General features: G+C 37.6%; 1 protein-coding gene across 1 annotated transcript in view; it reads right to left on the reverse strand.

The window, feature by feature from the left end:
* Positions 1–885: 885 nt before the first annotated feature.
* Positions 886–16623, reverse strand: part of Pi3K92E (phosphatidylinositol 3-kinase 92E) — a 381915-nt gene continuing 366177 nt past the window's right edge. Inside the window, exons 20-21 of the mRNA XM_090402293.1 lie at positions 15447–15592; positions 886–1162 (exon numbers count right to left, since the gene is read on the reverse strand). Coding sequence (XP_090258419.1) covers positions 886–1162; positions 15447–15592 — 423 coding nt within the window. The remainder of the gene's footprint in view (positions 1163–15446; positions 15593–16623) is intronic.

Genomic DNA, 16623 nt, shown 5'->3' on the forward strand with positions numbered 1-16623 from the left:
GGATTTTTGCAGCCTCAAGCAATTTTTTTTTGTCTTCCCCTTTTTGTTGACTTCTGGATTATTTTTTACTCCAAAATTAAAAAAGAAAATGAAAATAGAAAACTTGTCTTTCATGATATAAAAATGCCCTGCTAATGAAGTCATTTTTATTTTAATATAATCAGAATTATAAAATTACAATACTGAATATTTCAATAAACTGTTGCCTTTTCCTATACTGATGGAATGGTGCCTTGTAAACACATGCTGTCTCAAGCATGTGCATGCTTTGCTAGTGCCTAGAGCTAAGTCTGCATATGTGTATGGGAAGGGGCACAATTCAGGAGTACAACATGGAATAAATACCATAAAATCATTTTAACAAAAAAAGGTAACACCATAACAACTATTCACAATATTATATGTATGATTTTTTTAAAAAATATAATAATGACTTAAGCTATTTACAAAAATTGAGCTACAAGTGGCAATCATGCTTTTCATAATATATTTTTTCTAGGCAAAATTCACGAATGATTCAATTATAAGAATACCATAACGAGCAAATTTCACAACTTATGACTTTGAAAAAAAAAAAAAAATTCATTATAAAAATTCCTATTTTTTCTTATTTAAATCAACATAAAACTAAAAAACTTAAATATCAAAATAAACACCTATTTTATAATTGTGGCACCAAATGTCAGTTAAAGCAGGTCAGGAAAGGAAAAAACTTTGGTCAAAACAAATCATTTCATAAAATGATTTGTAAACATTATGAGAAACCTATATCAGAACTATATACATGATACACACACACATATATACAATTTAACCATAAAATATTTGAATTTGTAACTAGGTTTATAAATTCCTAATGTACTTAGACCAATTTTCACTGTGTAGTCAGTCAGTCATTCTATTATCTTTAGCCCAGTTGTGTGCTAACCAGTTAATACTTGTTGTCCAACTGTTTTTAAGGGCTTCATCAAATTTTGATCGAAAGTGGCTTAAGGCTTCTGCATCTGTGACATCCAATACAAGAGTTTCCCTCAAATAGTCCAAATCTTTTTCACTAGTTAGTTCCGGAATACCAGTGGAGAGCATCATAGCAAAGAGGGAAACAATGAGTGATCCATTTCTTCGTAAAATAGAAAATGCTTGCTCACAGTATTGCTGAAACCTAGAAAGAAAAAAAAAAAAACTAATAAAATTATAGTTATATCATTTTTGATAACATTTCTCTTGTAGTGTGTGTTTGTTATGGTTACTTTCACTTTTGTACATTTTAAATCCATTATATGAATGAATATTGTTATTTTTTCTGACAGGAGACATTAATCCATCTGTGGTGGCAATGTGTACGAACTCGATGAATTATCTGATTATTTCATTATCTAATTCTCGTAGTGTAGTGAACCTAACATCACAAAATTGTATCTGAAGCAAGTTTTCATTTTTTAAGGGAAAAAAACAACCTCAACACTAGCCTACTCAGTGCTAGTGATTTTATATAATTCAGGAACAGAGTAGCCATCTACTGACTTTCACTACTGAGGCCTAACAAAACTGATATATAACTATATATATATATATATATACACACCTATTCTAGCCATAAATACTGTTCCAACTTGAATAGTGTATAAACCTTTAATCTATCAGTAAATCATTTACAACTTTCAGCACATACAAAACACATGTATAACATGCACATAGCAGTACTCAATGTTTCAAAATGTCCCCCTTTTGTCTTCATGCATGCCTGAAGTCTGTGAGGCTGCTCGATGGGCATACACAACATCCAACGAAAATGCTGCCACTGCTTGCTCCAAATCCACTTTCAGGCTGGCAATACTGGGATGTCGTTTCTTGTAGGCTATTCTCTCAAGTTTCAACAACAATTTTAAGTCTACTGGGTTCAGATCGAGACTTCTAGTTGGCTAATCAAATGCTGATATGTGGTTGGACACATTCACCTCCAACCAACGTTGTGTGGTCCTTGAATTGTGTGCAGGGGCTGAGTCTTGTTGGAAGGTCCACTGTCTACTATGAAACAAGTTGTTTAGGGCTGTATACCACAGATTCTAGCATAGTGTCTTGATACACTTTGGTGGAGGTTTTGGTACTTTCTCGCAGAAATGCAACTTGGATATCCTCCTGACACGTCACTCCCCCACCATCACTGATGTGGAGTGATGACCTCTCTGATTCCTGGGTGGTATGGCACATGCTGTGTAACCAACATCCAATCCTTTTGGTGGTTAAACGACTGTGGTGAAAATCTCATCTGTGAAGATGATATCTCCGTGTCTGTTGTCACACACTGTTGGAGAAATGCCTTGATTTTTATCACTCTCTTCCCCATAAGTTGTGGTGTTAGAAAGTGTTTCAACAATAGGCTCTCACCCTCAGGTCATCATTAGTACACGACATTATTCTCTGTGAAATGTTCATCTCTCATGACATCACTTTCTGTGTTTTCACAGGATTATGGTGAAGTTGTGCCTTCACAGCCCTCACAAGCTGTTGTGTCCTAACACAGCATGGTCAACCTGTTTTTAGCATGTTGAAAATAACAGGTGGCTGCATTCAAACCATGTGAAGTGCTATTTCAGATACACAGTTCTAATAATCCCCCCTATTGTCTAGCAGTATGTTAACCCGTACTGCTAGACAACTTTCTCTTTACTGATAAACACTCAAATGTTGGCTGCACACAGTGCCACTAACAGAACCAGGCTTGCACAATTCTGTAGTCAAGTCAGGCGTGTGCAGAAGTTGTAACATTATTTATGGCAAGACTGTATACAGAGTTCCTTCTCCCATCAAGCTTGAGTAGGATGGTTTGTGCTATTCACTCTTCAACTATTCCCTTTTCAACTTTCACTCATCTCTATTTATTTATAAGTGTTTCATTATTTTCCCTTGAATATCATTTCTGTATTTGAATCAAAACTTCACCTGGAAAACCTGCTCAACTTTAATTATTTTTAAAACTCCTCACATAAATATTATTTTGAGAGGTGGTAATAAATTTAGTTTAATCCTTTATCCAAGTGTGAGCAAACAAAGTTTGCACCTGAAAGTATCTTCAGGACCGGGGTAAAGTGGTACAACAATGGGCAACTCCTTGCAAAGGTGGAGCAAGCTACCAACACTCCTATCTCAGTATCTCCCATAATGCAAAACACATCTAATTGCGGACATGTATAATGTTATGCTTAAGGGAAGGGCCACTTCCCAGACTAGTTTCGACCTTTATTGAGGTCTCTTCAGTGGGAGCCAGGCCCAAGTGGAGATACCCAGGCAGAAGCATTAGCAAGGTCATTTCCTCCTATAGGAGCTGCCAAACGGTGTGCCACCTTTTTATTAAATTACTCTGGATTTAGAGAAAGATGATGAAAGTTTATTTTTCACTTGGTTAGACTATAATAAATTTAGTTTAATCCTTTATCCAAGTGTGTGCAAACAAAGTTTGCACCTGAAAGTATCTTCAGGACTGGGGTAAAGTGGTACAACACCGGGCAACTCCTTGCAAAAAGGTGGATGGCAGCTCCTATAGGAGGAGATGACCTTGCTAATGCTTCTGCCTGGGTATCTCCACTTGGGCCTGGCTCCCACTGAAGAGACCTCAATAAAGGTTGAAACTAGTCTGGGTAGTGGCTCTTCCCTTAATGCATAACATTATACATGTCCGCAAGGAGATGTGTTTTGCATTATGGGAGATACTGAGATACGAGTGTTGGTAGCTTGCTCCACCTTTGCAAGGAGTTGCCCGGTGTTGTAACACTTTACCCCAGTCCTGAAGATACTTTCAGGCACAAACTTTGTTTGCACACACTTGGATAAAGGATTAAACTAAATTTATTATAGTCTAACCAAGTGAAAAATAAACTTTTAACATTTGAGAGGTGGTGCTAGCATGCAAAGAAGTAAGTAACGGGTATTGAATGTTTTTTCACTTGGTTATATTATAAATTAAAGATGCCAAGAAATTATATTCTTAGTTTCATCCTTTATACACATGCAAACAAAGTTTGCACATGAAGTAACTTCATGAAAAAACTTTCAACATCTATCTCTACTCCAGAGTATTGTAGTATGATTTCTGCATTACTTCAGCCTTGGTATCACTTCTGAGTCTAGCTCCCACTGATGAGACCTCAATAAAAGCTGAAATTGGTCTGGGTAGTGGCCCTTCCCATAATGCTATGCATTATGGGAAGTAGAGATAAGGAAGTTGGATGAAGGATGAAAAACCAAGAATAAGATTTCTTGGCATCTTTAATTTATAGGTAATGGGTGATGTGAACTGTTAAAAAAAACAGGAAAAGAAAAGTATTAGTCGTAAGGAAGGATATTACTGTTAACCCAAACTGGTTTTTGAGTTTCTACTTTGAAATTAACCTTTTTTTTTTTTTTTTTTTGTAAGATTGTGTGGTATTTTGTTTAGGATTTTTTTGTCTCAGTATTGTATTCGATACATTTGGATACAATACAGAGACAATAACTGATGATTTTGTAACTTGCTATACATGCAGCATGTTGTTTACAATTGTTTAAAATGTGGCAGATGCAAGATGGGAATGTGTATGTGTGCATAAATGTAGGTAGTGCTTTGGAAATGGGTAAAATTTGATTTGTGGGTTCCAGCAGTGTGTTGGAGGGCGGAGAGAATGTGAAAGACATACATATGGATTTAACCTTGGACAGAGTAGCAGAGAGAGAGAGAGAGAGATATAGAACTGTTGAGAAAGGAGATGGAAGGAATAAAGACTGAGTTGAGGAGGGATGAATGATGATATTAGGAGGATGGAGAGGTTGCCTAGTATGAGAACAGCAAGAGTGGGTGTTAGAGAAAGGTGTCAGAGAGCAACGGAGAGAGTAAGACAAGAGAACAGGAGAGACAGTGGAAGAGAAGAAATTACAGAAAGTTGATAGAGTAGATGCAAGAGATAGAGAGATGAGAGGGAGAAAAGGTAAAGTGGGAAAGAGAGAGAGAGAGATTGGAAGTCATAAGAGTCAGCGATGCCAGTGAGAGAAGGATGAATGAATCTTTCCAGAGTATTCATGTATGGAGATTCAATAATTTGAAGTGTGTGCAGTAGAGTGCCAGAGGAGTGCTTGCCTAGTGGAACAACAGCATATGGCAGAGGCAGTGAAGAGGGATGAAAATGTACAGATGATAGTAATGGTCAGGATGAATAACCTTAGAGGTAACATGAATCGTGTAGCATGAAATTTCAGGTCAATATTAGAGAGAGTGCAGTAGAAATGTGTCCGAGGAACGACAGTGAGCATGTTTACCTGGTATGAAAGTTCAAAGTAGAGGAGAAGAGAAGTGATGACGAATGAAATGATAGCATGAATATGTAGAAAAAGAAGTCTGGAATATGTGGATGTGTGGAGTACATTTGAGGACAAAAAGAGTGTATGCAAGAGACGGATTACATTTGAATGAAGGACACATGCATAACATCTGTCCAATTCTGTATATGAATACTTACCAAGTTGAAAGTTTTTCCACTTGGCAATACTATAAATTAAAAATGCCAAGAAATTATATTCTTGGTTTAATCCTTTATCCAAGTGTAAGCAAAGTTCGTGTGGAGTAACTTCATGACTGGGTAACTCATATATAGAGGCTAATGACTTCACATCACTTGCCTTAGTATCCCATAATGCAAAGCACATATCCTTACAGACATGTATAATGCAATGCATCATGGGAAGATGCCACTACCCAGACTGGTTTTGACCTTTAGTGAGGTCTCATCAGTTGTTTACACTTGGATAAAGGATTAAAGCAAGAATATAATTTCTTGGCATATTTAACACTCCAACTGGCCATGACGTCTATAGATGTCAAGCTAAATCTGGATACGATTCTGTAACACCTGTTGAATAACATGGATAAGAAGTGTAATTTGGTCTCACCATTTCATCCACCTCGGCCAGTAGGGGAGTTAATTTATAGCATAACCAAGTGGAATAACTTTCAACATCTATCTCTAATCCAGGGTATTTTAGTAATAAGGTGTGACACCTTTTGTTTACTTGTATATAGAAATATGACATCTGCATTACTTCAACCTTGGTATCACTTCTGGGTTTGACTCCCACTGATGAGACCCCAATAAAGATGAAAGCTGGTCTGGGTAGTGGCCCTTCCCATAATGCAAATGCAAAACCAAGGCAAGTTATGTAAAGTCATTAGTCAATGTATATAAGTTTCCCAGTGTTGAAGTTAGTTCACATGCAAACAATATTTGTTTACACTTGGATAAAGCATTAAACCAAGAATATAAGTTCTTGGAATCTTTAATTTATCGAATTCTTACCAATTTCTTCAAAATCTTAACTACAGAAGAAATAAAGCGGGCCTATAGTTTGAAAACTTCACTCTCCAGGAACCTGTCCCATTGCAAGACTTTCATTAAACAGCCAAGTTATGCCATTCTTTATGTCAATTATACTGTCACAGGACTATAGCGAGATGTTCAGGATGATGTGAAGCTTTGGAGGGTTATTAGTAACAGTGCTGATGTTTTGGCTCTTCAAGAGGATTTCAATAAACTGGAAAGGTGGGCAAAGTAATGTCAGTTTGATGCAGCTAAATGTCAGGTTTTAAAATTTGGGATCCATAGATGGAATGCTTCATACTCATTTGGTGGAGTAATACTGGAAGGAGTGGAGGAAGTAACAGATCTTGGAGTGATTGGATAGAGATTTGAACTTCCAAGGACATATTGCAAAGATTGTTAAGAGATCTCAGAGAGTTGTTGCAATGCTGAGGAGGACACTGACTATGAGATATAAAAGTGTCGTGGTCCCATTGTATAAAGCTTTGATCAGCTCAGATCTGGTCATTAGATTTGAAGCGGTTGAAGTACCCTTGAGAGGGTACAGAGATGGATAACAAAAATGATAACAGGACAACATCAATTATGAAGTTAGACTGCAGAGTTTAGTGGAGATAGACGACAAAGGGTGGATGCAGTGGTGCACCCAGAGGATGGGGGGGGGGGACAAGGGCCCCCTGGCACTCCTCCCCAAAAAAGGAAAAAAAAAAACACTAGAAAATTTTCTAAACATCCTTTCCTAGTTAAAATTCATTTTTTTATTTATGTTGTGTCATGTCTTCTATTTCTATACTACTTATGAATTAATAGTCAAATAAGGTGGGAATATCCTATAGCTCTCGGGGAATCACAGCCGCTGTGAACACAAGGCAAACAAAGTAGTGCTTGGGCGGACTGAACACTACTTTGTTTGCCTCAGCCGGGCCAGAGGGGATCATGGGTATCATTGCAGATGCTCAGTCATAAGTCGTATGCCATGCGTATTGTGTATTCTCAAATTGTCTACTCAACTTGCCCCCCCCCCTCACCCAAAATTAAATCCTGAGTGTGCCACTGGATGGATGTGACTGAGACATTTGAAGAATGTTAAGCTGTTGAAGAATTATTAGCATATCGCCGGCCGAGTGGATAGCATATCGCTCTCCAGCCAAAAGGCTGCAGGTTCGAATCCTGCTGTGGGCATGGATGTTTGTGATTGTCTGTGAAAGTACTAGTGGTGGTAGTTGGCAGCAGTTGGCATTGGTGTTAGATGATGAAGGTTGGTGGAGTAGTGAGACGAAGAGTTGTAGAGTAGATGCCCTCCCTCGATGAGTCTTTGAACTCCTTGGAGGTGTGATGTAATAATAATAATAATATTAACAATGAGATTTTACATATGGTAGAAGGAGGTGGGGGGGAGCAAAGCAAGAGCCATCACTGGAAGTTACAAAAGGAAGTAGTGAGTAAAAGGGTAAGAAGTAACTTTTTTTTTGCTTGGGGGTGGTAGGAGCATGAAATGCATTGCCTGAGAAGTTGGTGAAAGTACAAAGATAGGATGAGTTTAAGTAGTGGTATGATAAACTTTGTATTGATTGGTGGTGACCTCTCATGATGAGTCTTGTGATTCCATAGAGATTGAGAAAAATAATAATGATGTTGTTTTCAATGTGTTATTCATTTTTAAACCTTTAAAACTAAGTGACATTCACTTCCAATTTCAAAACCTCTGAACCAGCATGAAGATATCCCTATTAACAATAACATAGTCAATGAGGCTTTTCTTATTTATTGTGTCTTCTCTCTATTTGAATTTGTGCACATCTTTATGTTAGAACAGGGTTTTAGTAATGACTAGTCCATATCCTGAGCAGAAATCCAGCAGGTATCACTGTTATTAGCCTTTCTTTTTTCTCTAAATTTTCCCTAAATATTCCTGTATGCCTGGTGGAATTCATTTACTACTTTGCTGTTTAGATCTAATAAGGATCACTTTTCCCTCATGTCAGCTGCCTGCTCTAAAGACTTGAAAAATTCCTCCACTTCTTCCTTAGGATAACCGTCTGTGGGATCACAGGCACATGTCGAATGCTAGCGATATGTCCATAGTTTAATGGTCAATTAAACTTATTTGTGCTTATAGTCTCACAGAAAGTTGAGGTTAATTAACTCTAGACTCAACTATACAAATGTTCAAGAAAAAATGAAACTTGTTTGTAAACAAGAACCAAATCTTGGAGCCTTGGTGACACATACTCAGAAGAAAACACTGACTGATTCAGCTAGGGAGGTGTGTAGTGAAGTTGTCTGCAGGGATAGAAAAATAAGAAAACACCACATTGGAGAAAAGAAGTTAAAGAAAGCATATTTTATTTTATTTATTCTTATGACAAAAGGAATACAGAACAGCTACAGGAAAGCCAATCTAAGGCCTCATATGTCACTTTATGGATGTCCTGTATGCCACCACCGTGAAATTGGCACCTTGGATAGTCATTCACAATACAAGTAATCATCTGAGCCATGGGACAACAATCACAATAGGGGTGGTCTAACAGCCTCCATTTATGTAGTAGGTAGCCACAACTGCCCTGGTTAGTTCTGATCCTATTGATTGATGACCAAATCTTCCTAGGAAGAGCAAAACCAGGATGCAGAGCACAGGGATCTTCTACCAGGAAGCCATTTGTTGGGAGATTGTTGGACCAGTTAAGTTGGGATTGGGGGAGGGGGGTTGAGACAGCCTTCCTGTGCTGTGATGTGATGTGATGTAAACAACTCACCAAAACAAGGTATGAATGCAAATTTAAGGAAGCCTGCGAGATTCTTATCAACCACCGCAATCTGAACAATAATGATGGTCTAAAAATCCCAAGCATATGGAAGGCACATATTCTACCCAAAGACCCTTTCTCTCTAAGAGTTAACTATAAACAGGACTGTAGATAATCCAGAATCTGAAATCTAAAATAACAATTGTAATGTTAAAGATAGGACATCATTGTTACTGTAAGAAAACTATCTATAAGAAAGAATGTTTGTCTCATGTTATCTTAAATAGAATTTAGCTTTAAGGTAGTTTCTAAAAAATTAATTAATTTGTAATTTTATCTATATTTTATTTTTTTTCACTAGAGGTCATACCAGTAGAATAACCAGTGATCAAATCATTATTTCTTTAGCTTACTGTGTGAAATGTAACTCAGCTTGTCCTTGTATATACTCCAGATGACGACCTCAATATGAAGGTTGAAACGTCGGGAAATTAAAAGAATTATTTATAACACAGTTGTAAAGTCCATACTTTCTAAAATGAATGCTGATCACTGTGCAACACTAAAAGAAAGGATAACCATAACATACTTTAACAATACTGATGATGAGAGCAGATGAATTGCAACCAAAAAGAATAAGAGACAGGCAGGAGGGTGGCTGTTCATTTGAAGCAATCTGGTGTGAGATTAAGGCCAGTAACACAAAATATACAGTTGGTTGTTGCTATAGGCCAGGGAGTTCCACAGATGATCTGGAAGACATGCATTGCCAAATTAGTACAATGAGTACAGGTTGAGTGATTATTATGGGGGACTTCAACTATGGAGATACAGACTGGAAGGAAGAAAGATCACATGGCAGGAAGGAAATAGAATTTATACACCTGCTGAGAGATAATTACTTAGGGCAACATGTGATGGAGGGGACTAGAGGTGGGAAAGTATTGGCCCTGGTTACAGGATCAGAAGAGTTATCCATAACAAAGGTGACTACAAAGCAGGTGATTATGACATGCTTAGGAAGAAGCTTAAATATGCACCATGGGATATAGTTAAGGCCATCTAGAGGAAGCAGTATTAAATTGTATACCTATGGTAAGAAGGGTTAATCAGGTAAGAGTTAGATGGTTGAGTAATATCATTAATGAAGCATGAGCTGCAGAAATCGGATTATGAGAAGAATCTAGCCAAACAGGCCAAAGGAAATCGCAAAGAGTTCTTTCATTATGTGGCAAGTAAGAGGAAGAATGACTATGGAAGATTAACCTTAATGAGTGATGATGGTCATGAGGAGACAGAAGTAGATAAAATAGTTGAATTACCACAACCATTTTATAAGGATATATGATTCTAGTGAGGTTATTGCTTTAACCTATGTAACATACACTAATGTGGAACAGAGATGGATGAATTGGAGGTTCTTAGGATATTGCAGAATCTCAACGTAAATACAATTGTGGGATTAGGTGGAATATCAGCTTGGATTTTGTGAGAATGAGCAATGGAACTGGCAATGTTTTTGACTAAGCTGTTTAATTTAAGTCTCAGCTCTGGTAGACTTCCAAGGGAGTGGAAAGAAGGCCAAATAATTCGTTTGCATAAGGGAGGTTCTAAGACTACAGTATCAAATTATAGACCAATCAGTATCTCAGGTATGGTGGTAAAAGTACTAGAAAAATTAGTAAAAAAGAGAATTCAGGAATGGGCACATAAAAATATGATACTGTATGAGGGTCATCATGGCTTTGTGAAGGGTTGGTCATGCCTTAGAATTCACTATCTTTTTATAATAGAGTAACAGCTGAGTTGGATAAACGAAATGGCTACATGATAATTCTGATGGATTTTGCAAAGGCATTTGACAGAATACCACATGGAACTTTGTTAAGCAAATTAGAACAAATGGGGATGGATATGTCACTGGTTAAGTGGATATAGCTGCTGGACAGATATCAAAAAGTGGTATACGAAGGGGCAGAATTGAGAAGAGGTGACCAGTGATATGCCACAAAGTTCAGTGCTGGGATCGTTGCTGTGATCCCAGCACTGAATTTCCTATTTCCTAAATAGGAAATATTTATGTACTAAAAGGAAATATTTAGTTGTCTGTTGATGATGAGAAGTTGCATAAAGTAATAGTTAATCAAGGTGATGTGGAGAGCTTGCAGGATGATTTAAATAAGCTGTAATCATGGGCAAAAGTTAATGGGTGTCTGTTTATTATTGAGAAATGCAAAATTATGAATTTTGGGAGATAAATAAATTACAAGCCATGTATCACATGATAACACTTTACTCCAGGAAATAGATTAAGCTAGAGATTTAAGAGTGGTGGTAGACATAGAGTTAAAGTTTACAGGACATATTGCTAAGGTAGCTCAAATATTACTTGGCCATTAAAGAACACATTAACAAGTAGAGATAAGGAAATTATCGTTCCTCTTTATAAGGCCTTGATATGCCCACATCTGGATTATTTCTGGATCTGGATATATTAAAGATAATTTTTTTTGAGGGGGGGGGGGGGAAAGGACTCAGATTCCTTGCAAACCACCGCACCCTAACTTAGACTATCACTAATTAAACTCTATGTGCCTTTAGTGAACAAATAAAGCCTGCCACTTGAAAGCATTATTATTATTATTCGTGACACCTCCAAGGAGTCTGAAGACTCATCATGGGAGGACACCTACTGTACAACTCTCCATCTCCACCACTACCGAACCTCTACTACCAATCAACTACATCAGCGCCATCTACTGCCCACCACCACCACAACAAGTATTTTTTGTCTGTAAATTGTGTGTGTTCTGAAGGGCCGATTTGTCTGTATGTGGGATGAAAAACCACAGTTTCCAGGAGAAAAAACCCTGCTACCTCCATATGAGATGCTAACTCACCTTCAATTGAAAAAGTCCACATAAAGATTCCTCCCATCACGAAGGGAATCGAACTTATTATAATAGTGAAGACCTTACCAGGTCTTCACTATTATAATAAGTTCGATCAGGCTGGCAATATGTCCTTGAAACTTCAAATCTTGATTCACAATCACTGTGAGATCCCTTGCTTCCTCCACCTCTTCCAGTATAACCCCATTAAGTGAGTATGAGTATCCCATCTGTGGATCCCAAATTTAAAACTTTACATTTAGTTGCATCAAACTGCTATCCTCATTAATTTGCCTACTTTTCCAGCTTAGTAAAATCCTCATGAAGAACCAAAAGATCAGCACTGTTACTAATAACCCTCCCAAGCTTCACATCATCTGCAAAGAACTGAACATTTTGCTATAGTCTTGTGACAGTATAACTGACAAAGATTGAAAAGCAATAGTTCCAGTATTGAATCCTGTGGAATTCCACTTGTAACCTTCATACTCTATGATACTGTTACCCTTCCAGTTTCTGATATCTATTCAGACAGCCAATCACCAATCCAGTCAACTGACCTGATATCTAAATCCATCTGGTGCAACTTCCTCTTGTCATATGGCACCCAGTGAAATGATTCTTAAAAAAACAGTTTACCAATTTCTCCAAAATCTTAACTACAGAAGAAATATAAACAGGCCTATAGTTTAATAACTCCATTCTACCTCTATCCTTATGCAATGACATTATCTTACTCTCCTTCCACTCTCCAGAAACCTGTCCCATTGCAAGACTTTCATTAAACAGCCAAGTTAATGGAACAGTTAGTCCCACAGTACATTTCCTCAAAACATGTGGTGAAATTCCATCTAGTCCCCCACCCCCAGCATTATTGATATTTAACGTTCTCAATATTCAGAATCAGAATATATCCTCTTCATTTACTTCTATCTCTTTGCCACTCATTATCCTTCTAGGAATAAAACCTGCTATACTAGAATTGAACAATCTAATAAAGTGATCATTAAATAACTCAATTAGGCCACCTGATTCCCATCTCCATCCAGCAAGGTAATCCGCCAACAATCATTTTTCTTCCTACTCACCACAGAGTGAAAAAACCCCTGGGATTCTCCTTGGATTGCAGTGCTAGTCTCATCTCATATTCTAACACTTTCCTAGCTTGAGCTTTATATTTCTCATGAAATTGTACTCCACCTCTCTCTCTCTTTATATATGTCTTCCATAATCTCTTTTTCATCTACAGTTCCTCTTTTATTTCTCTTGTCATCCATTTGACTCCAAATTGCTTTATCTTCTTCTTCTTTTATTGAGGTATACAATCTGCCATTACTGTCAACAGTTTTTTTTTTTTTTTTAAAGTATTTTCCACGTACTACTGACCTCTCTTTCTTCAAATTCTTATCTACTGTACTGCTGCAAGCTGGTTTCAATACAATAGTCACCTGCCTTTTAATTCCACATAAATTTGTTCTATTCTTATATCTCCACATGCCTATTCATCCTTGAAGTCAGGACTACATAGTTACTCTCACAAATACGGAGCAAATGTGATATCTGTCACGATCCTTGCATTCCCTCCACCATATGCTTCCTAAGACAGTTGTCCCCTCAATAAATCCAAAACATCAGTTCTCTTATTGCTGTATGCTGTCTCCTTTGCCCAGTTTATATCGCAATAGTTGAAGTCACCCATAACGATCACTTGTCAAACTAATTTGCCTAAATATTTCTTACTCATCACCAGTTATATTCCCTGGTCTATAGTAACATTATACTAAACATCTTGTCATAAACATATTTATATCGCACTATATACTCTTGAAATCAATTGTGTTATCTCCACTGTGATTCTCCACCCTGAGTGTATACCTATTCTCTATCATGGGTAACATTCCATCTCATTTATTCTACCCATCATGTCAAAATATGCTATACCCTTCGATTTCTATGCCTGTTAGAACAACCTCTTTAAACAATCAAGTTTCACTGATACTAACTACTTTTGGAGAGGCTGAGTCAATCAATGCCATAAACTCATTGCCTTTATTTCTAATGCTCCTAGCATTTGTATACAGAAAAACCACTGCATTTCCAATATTCTTATAGACATTATTACTACCCCTACCCTCCTCATACTTTACTTGGCTCTGTAACATTTTTCAAGCCACTATCTCCACACGAGGCCATCCCTACTACATTCCACCGGTGCAATTCTAATTATCTGCCCTGACACATTGTTTTCTGGGCAATTCACATGCCCAGAAAACAATAGTCTCTCCAAATGCTTGCATCCTTCTGCATTCAAATGTAACTGATCTCTTGCACACAGCTCTCTTCTGTCCTCAAATGTACTCCACACATCCACATATTCCAGACCTTTTTTCCTACACATTCTTGCTATCATCTCATTGATTATTATTACATCACACTTCCAGGGAGTCCAAAGACTCATCAAGGGAGGGCATTAACTCTACAACATCTCCCTGTCTCACTACTCCACCAACCTTTATCATCTAACACCAATGCCATCTACTGCCGACTACCACTAGTACTTTCACAGACAATCACAAACAAAAGCCCACGGCAGGATTCGAACACGCAGCCTTTTGGCTGGAGAGCGGATAAGCTAACCACTCGGCCAACTAGGCTAGCAATTATTATTATTATTATTAGGATTATTACTGCTATTATCATACTGAGGTAACACACTCACTATCTTTCTTCGGACACATTTCTGCTGCACTATCTTTAACATCAACCTCGAGTTTCACACTACCTTTCAGGTCATTCGTCCCAACCATTATTATCATTCCTCCACATTTTCACTTCTCTTCACCACCTCAGCCACACTCTCTATTGTTGCATCAGACAAGCACTCCTCTGGCACTCTACACCCCAAATCAATGAATTTCCATACACGATGCTGTGAAAAGATTCATTCATTCATCCATCCTTCTCTCACTGACATCACCAACTCTTATTCTTGCTTCCACACTCTCTCTCGACATTCTGCAATTTCCTCTCTTCCACTGTCTCTCCCATTCTCTTGTCTTTCTCTCTGATGCCTTGCTTCTACACTCTCTCTCTCTCTCCCTCGACTTTATGCAATTACCACTCCTCCTCTCCCTTGCCCTTTGATGCTGTTCTCTTACATCTACTCTCATTCTTCTCATGCTAGTCAACCTGTCCTTCCTCCTCATATTTTCATTCACCCTCTTCAACTTAGTCTTCATTCCTTCAATCTCCTTTCTCAGCAGTTCTATTTCTCTCTCTTCACACATCCTGCTTTCAATTTACATTCATACACACAATCATGGCATATTAATATGAAAGAACAGCAACATACTTTATTGCTATATGTGTATATCATATTATTACAACATAATTATAATTATATCATATTAGTACAACATAATATTAAAAAAAAAAAAAAGCTAATGATTGCAAAAGCTTACCTGTTAAATTCTTGAGATTTTTGATTATGGCCTCGTGTTATGACATGCACAAAGTCATGCGTTAAAACAAAAGGAACTCTTTCTCGTCGTATGCCAAATTTTTCTTTAAATTTTCCAAGAATATGTCCAAAGTCGATGTGAAAAAGCTAGAAAAATTTTACTCCTCTTATAAAGCAAAACATCAGAATGTTTTTTAAATTTTATTATTATATTTATTTATTATCATGAAAAGAATCTAAATATATTCTTTTCATAAAATATTTTATACAGTGTAAAATGAATACACCACTAGATATTCATATACACTTCTTGGAAAGAAGTAAATGGACACCATAGTTTGAGGAACAAACAGCCATTGTATCCAACTTAATAAGATGTAGGACATCCTTTCACTGCAGTCACCACAGCAATCCTATGGAGTATACTTTCCACAAGTGTACAATAGCGATCAATGGGAATTTTGGACTCTTCTTGCTGTAGGCATGTAATGAGGTCCTGGACTGTTGTGGGGGAAGACTTCCCTTGACCTCACCTGGCACTCCAGTTCATTCCACAGATGTACAATAAGGCTGAGATCAGAGTTTTGTCAGTCAAGTGTGGTGACATTCATGTCCACAAACCATACAGTTACGGCAGCAGCCTTATGACACAGTGCACTGTCTTGCTGAAAGAGGCAATGGTCAATTCCATAGAAATGCCACATTGTATTGCCCAGAATGTTCAGATACCTCTTGAAGTTCAATGTTTGTGGAATTTCTATGGAACCAACCATTTTCTCTTTCTATGGAACTGACCATTGTCTCAGATCTCCGTGTTCCACAAACATAGATCTGAGACCAAAACCAGGAAAACCAGGACCATACCATACCACCACTTCCGAATTTCATAGTTGGGGTTACACACTCTGGTAAGAGACATTCACCAGGGCATTTGCCACACCCACACTTCTCCATCTGCTAGGTAGAAGATGCAGCATGATTCATCACTCTATAACAACTTTCCAAGATTCCACATCCCACTGTACATGCTCTTTGCACCACTAAAGATGACACGGCATATTGGTTTGGGTAATGTGGGCTTGCATATTGTGGTCCTACCATAGAATCCCATGTCATAAGTCTCTGTTCTGAATGTGTTTGTACAGATTCATGTTCCAGTCGATGCCCAGATCTATTTA

The sequence above is a fragment of the Typopeltis vanoorti genome, chromosome 2 (assembly GCF_054136105.1).
Source record: "Typopeltis vanoorti isolate ZY-2024b chromosome 2, IOZ_Tvanoo_1.0, whole genome shotgun sequence".
NCBI classification, from domain to species: domain Eukaryota; kingdom Metazoa; phylum Arthropoda; class Arachnida; order Uropygi; family Thelyphonidae; genus Typopeltis; species Typopeltis vanoorti.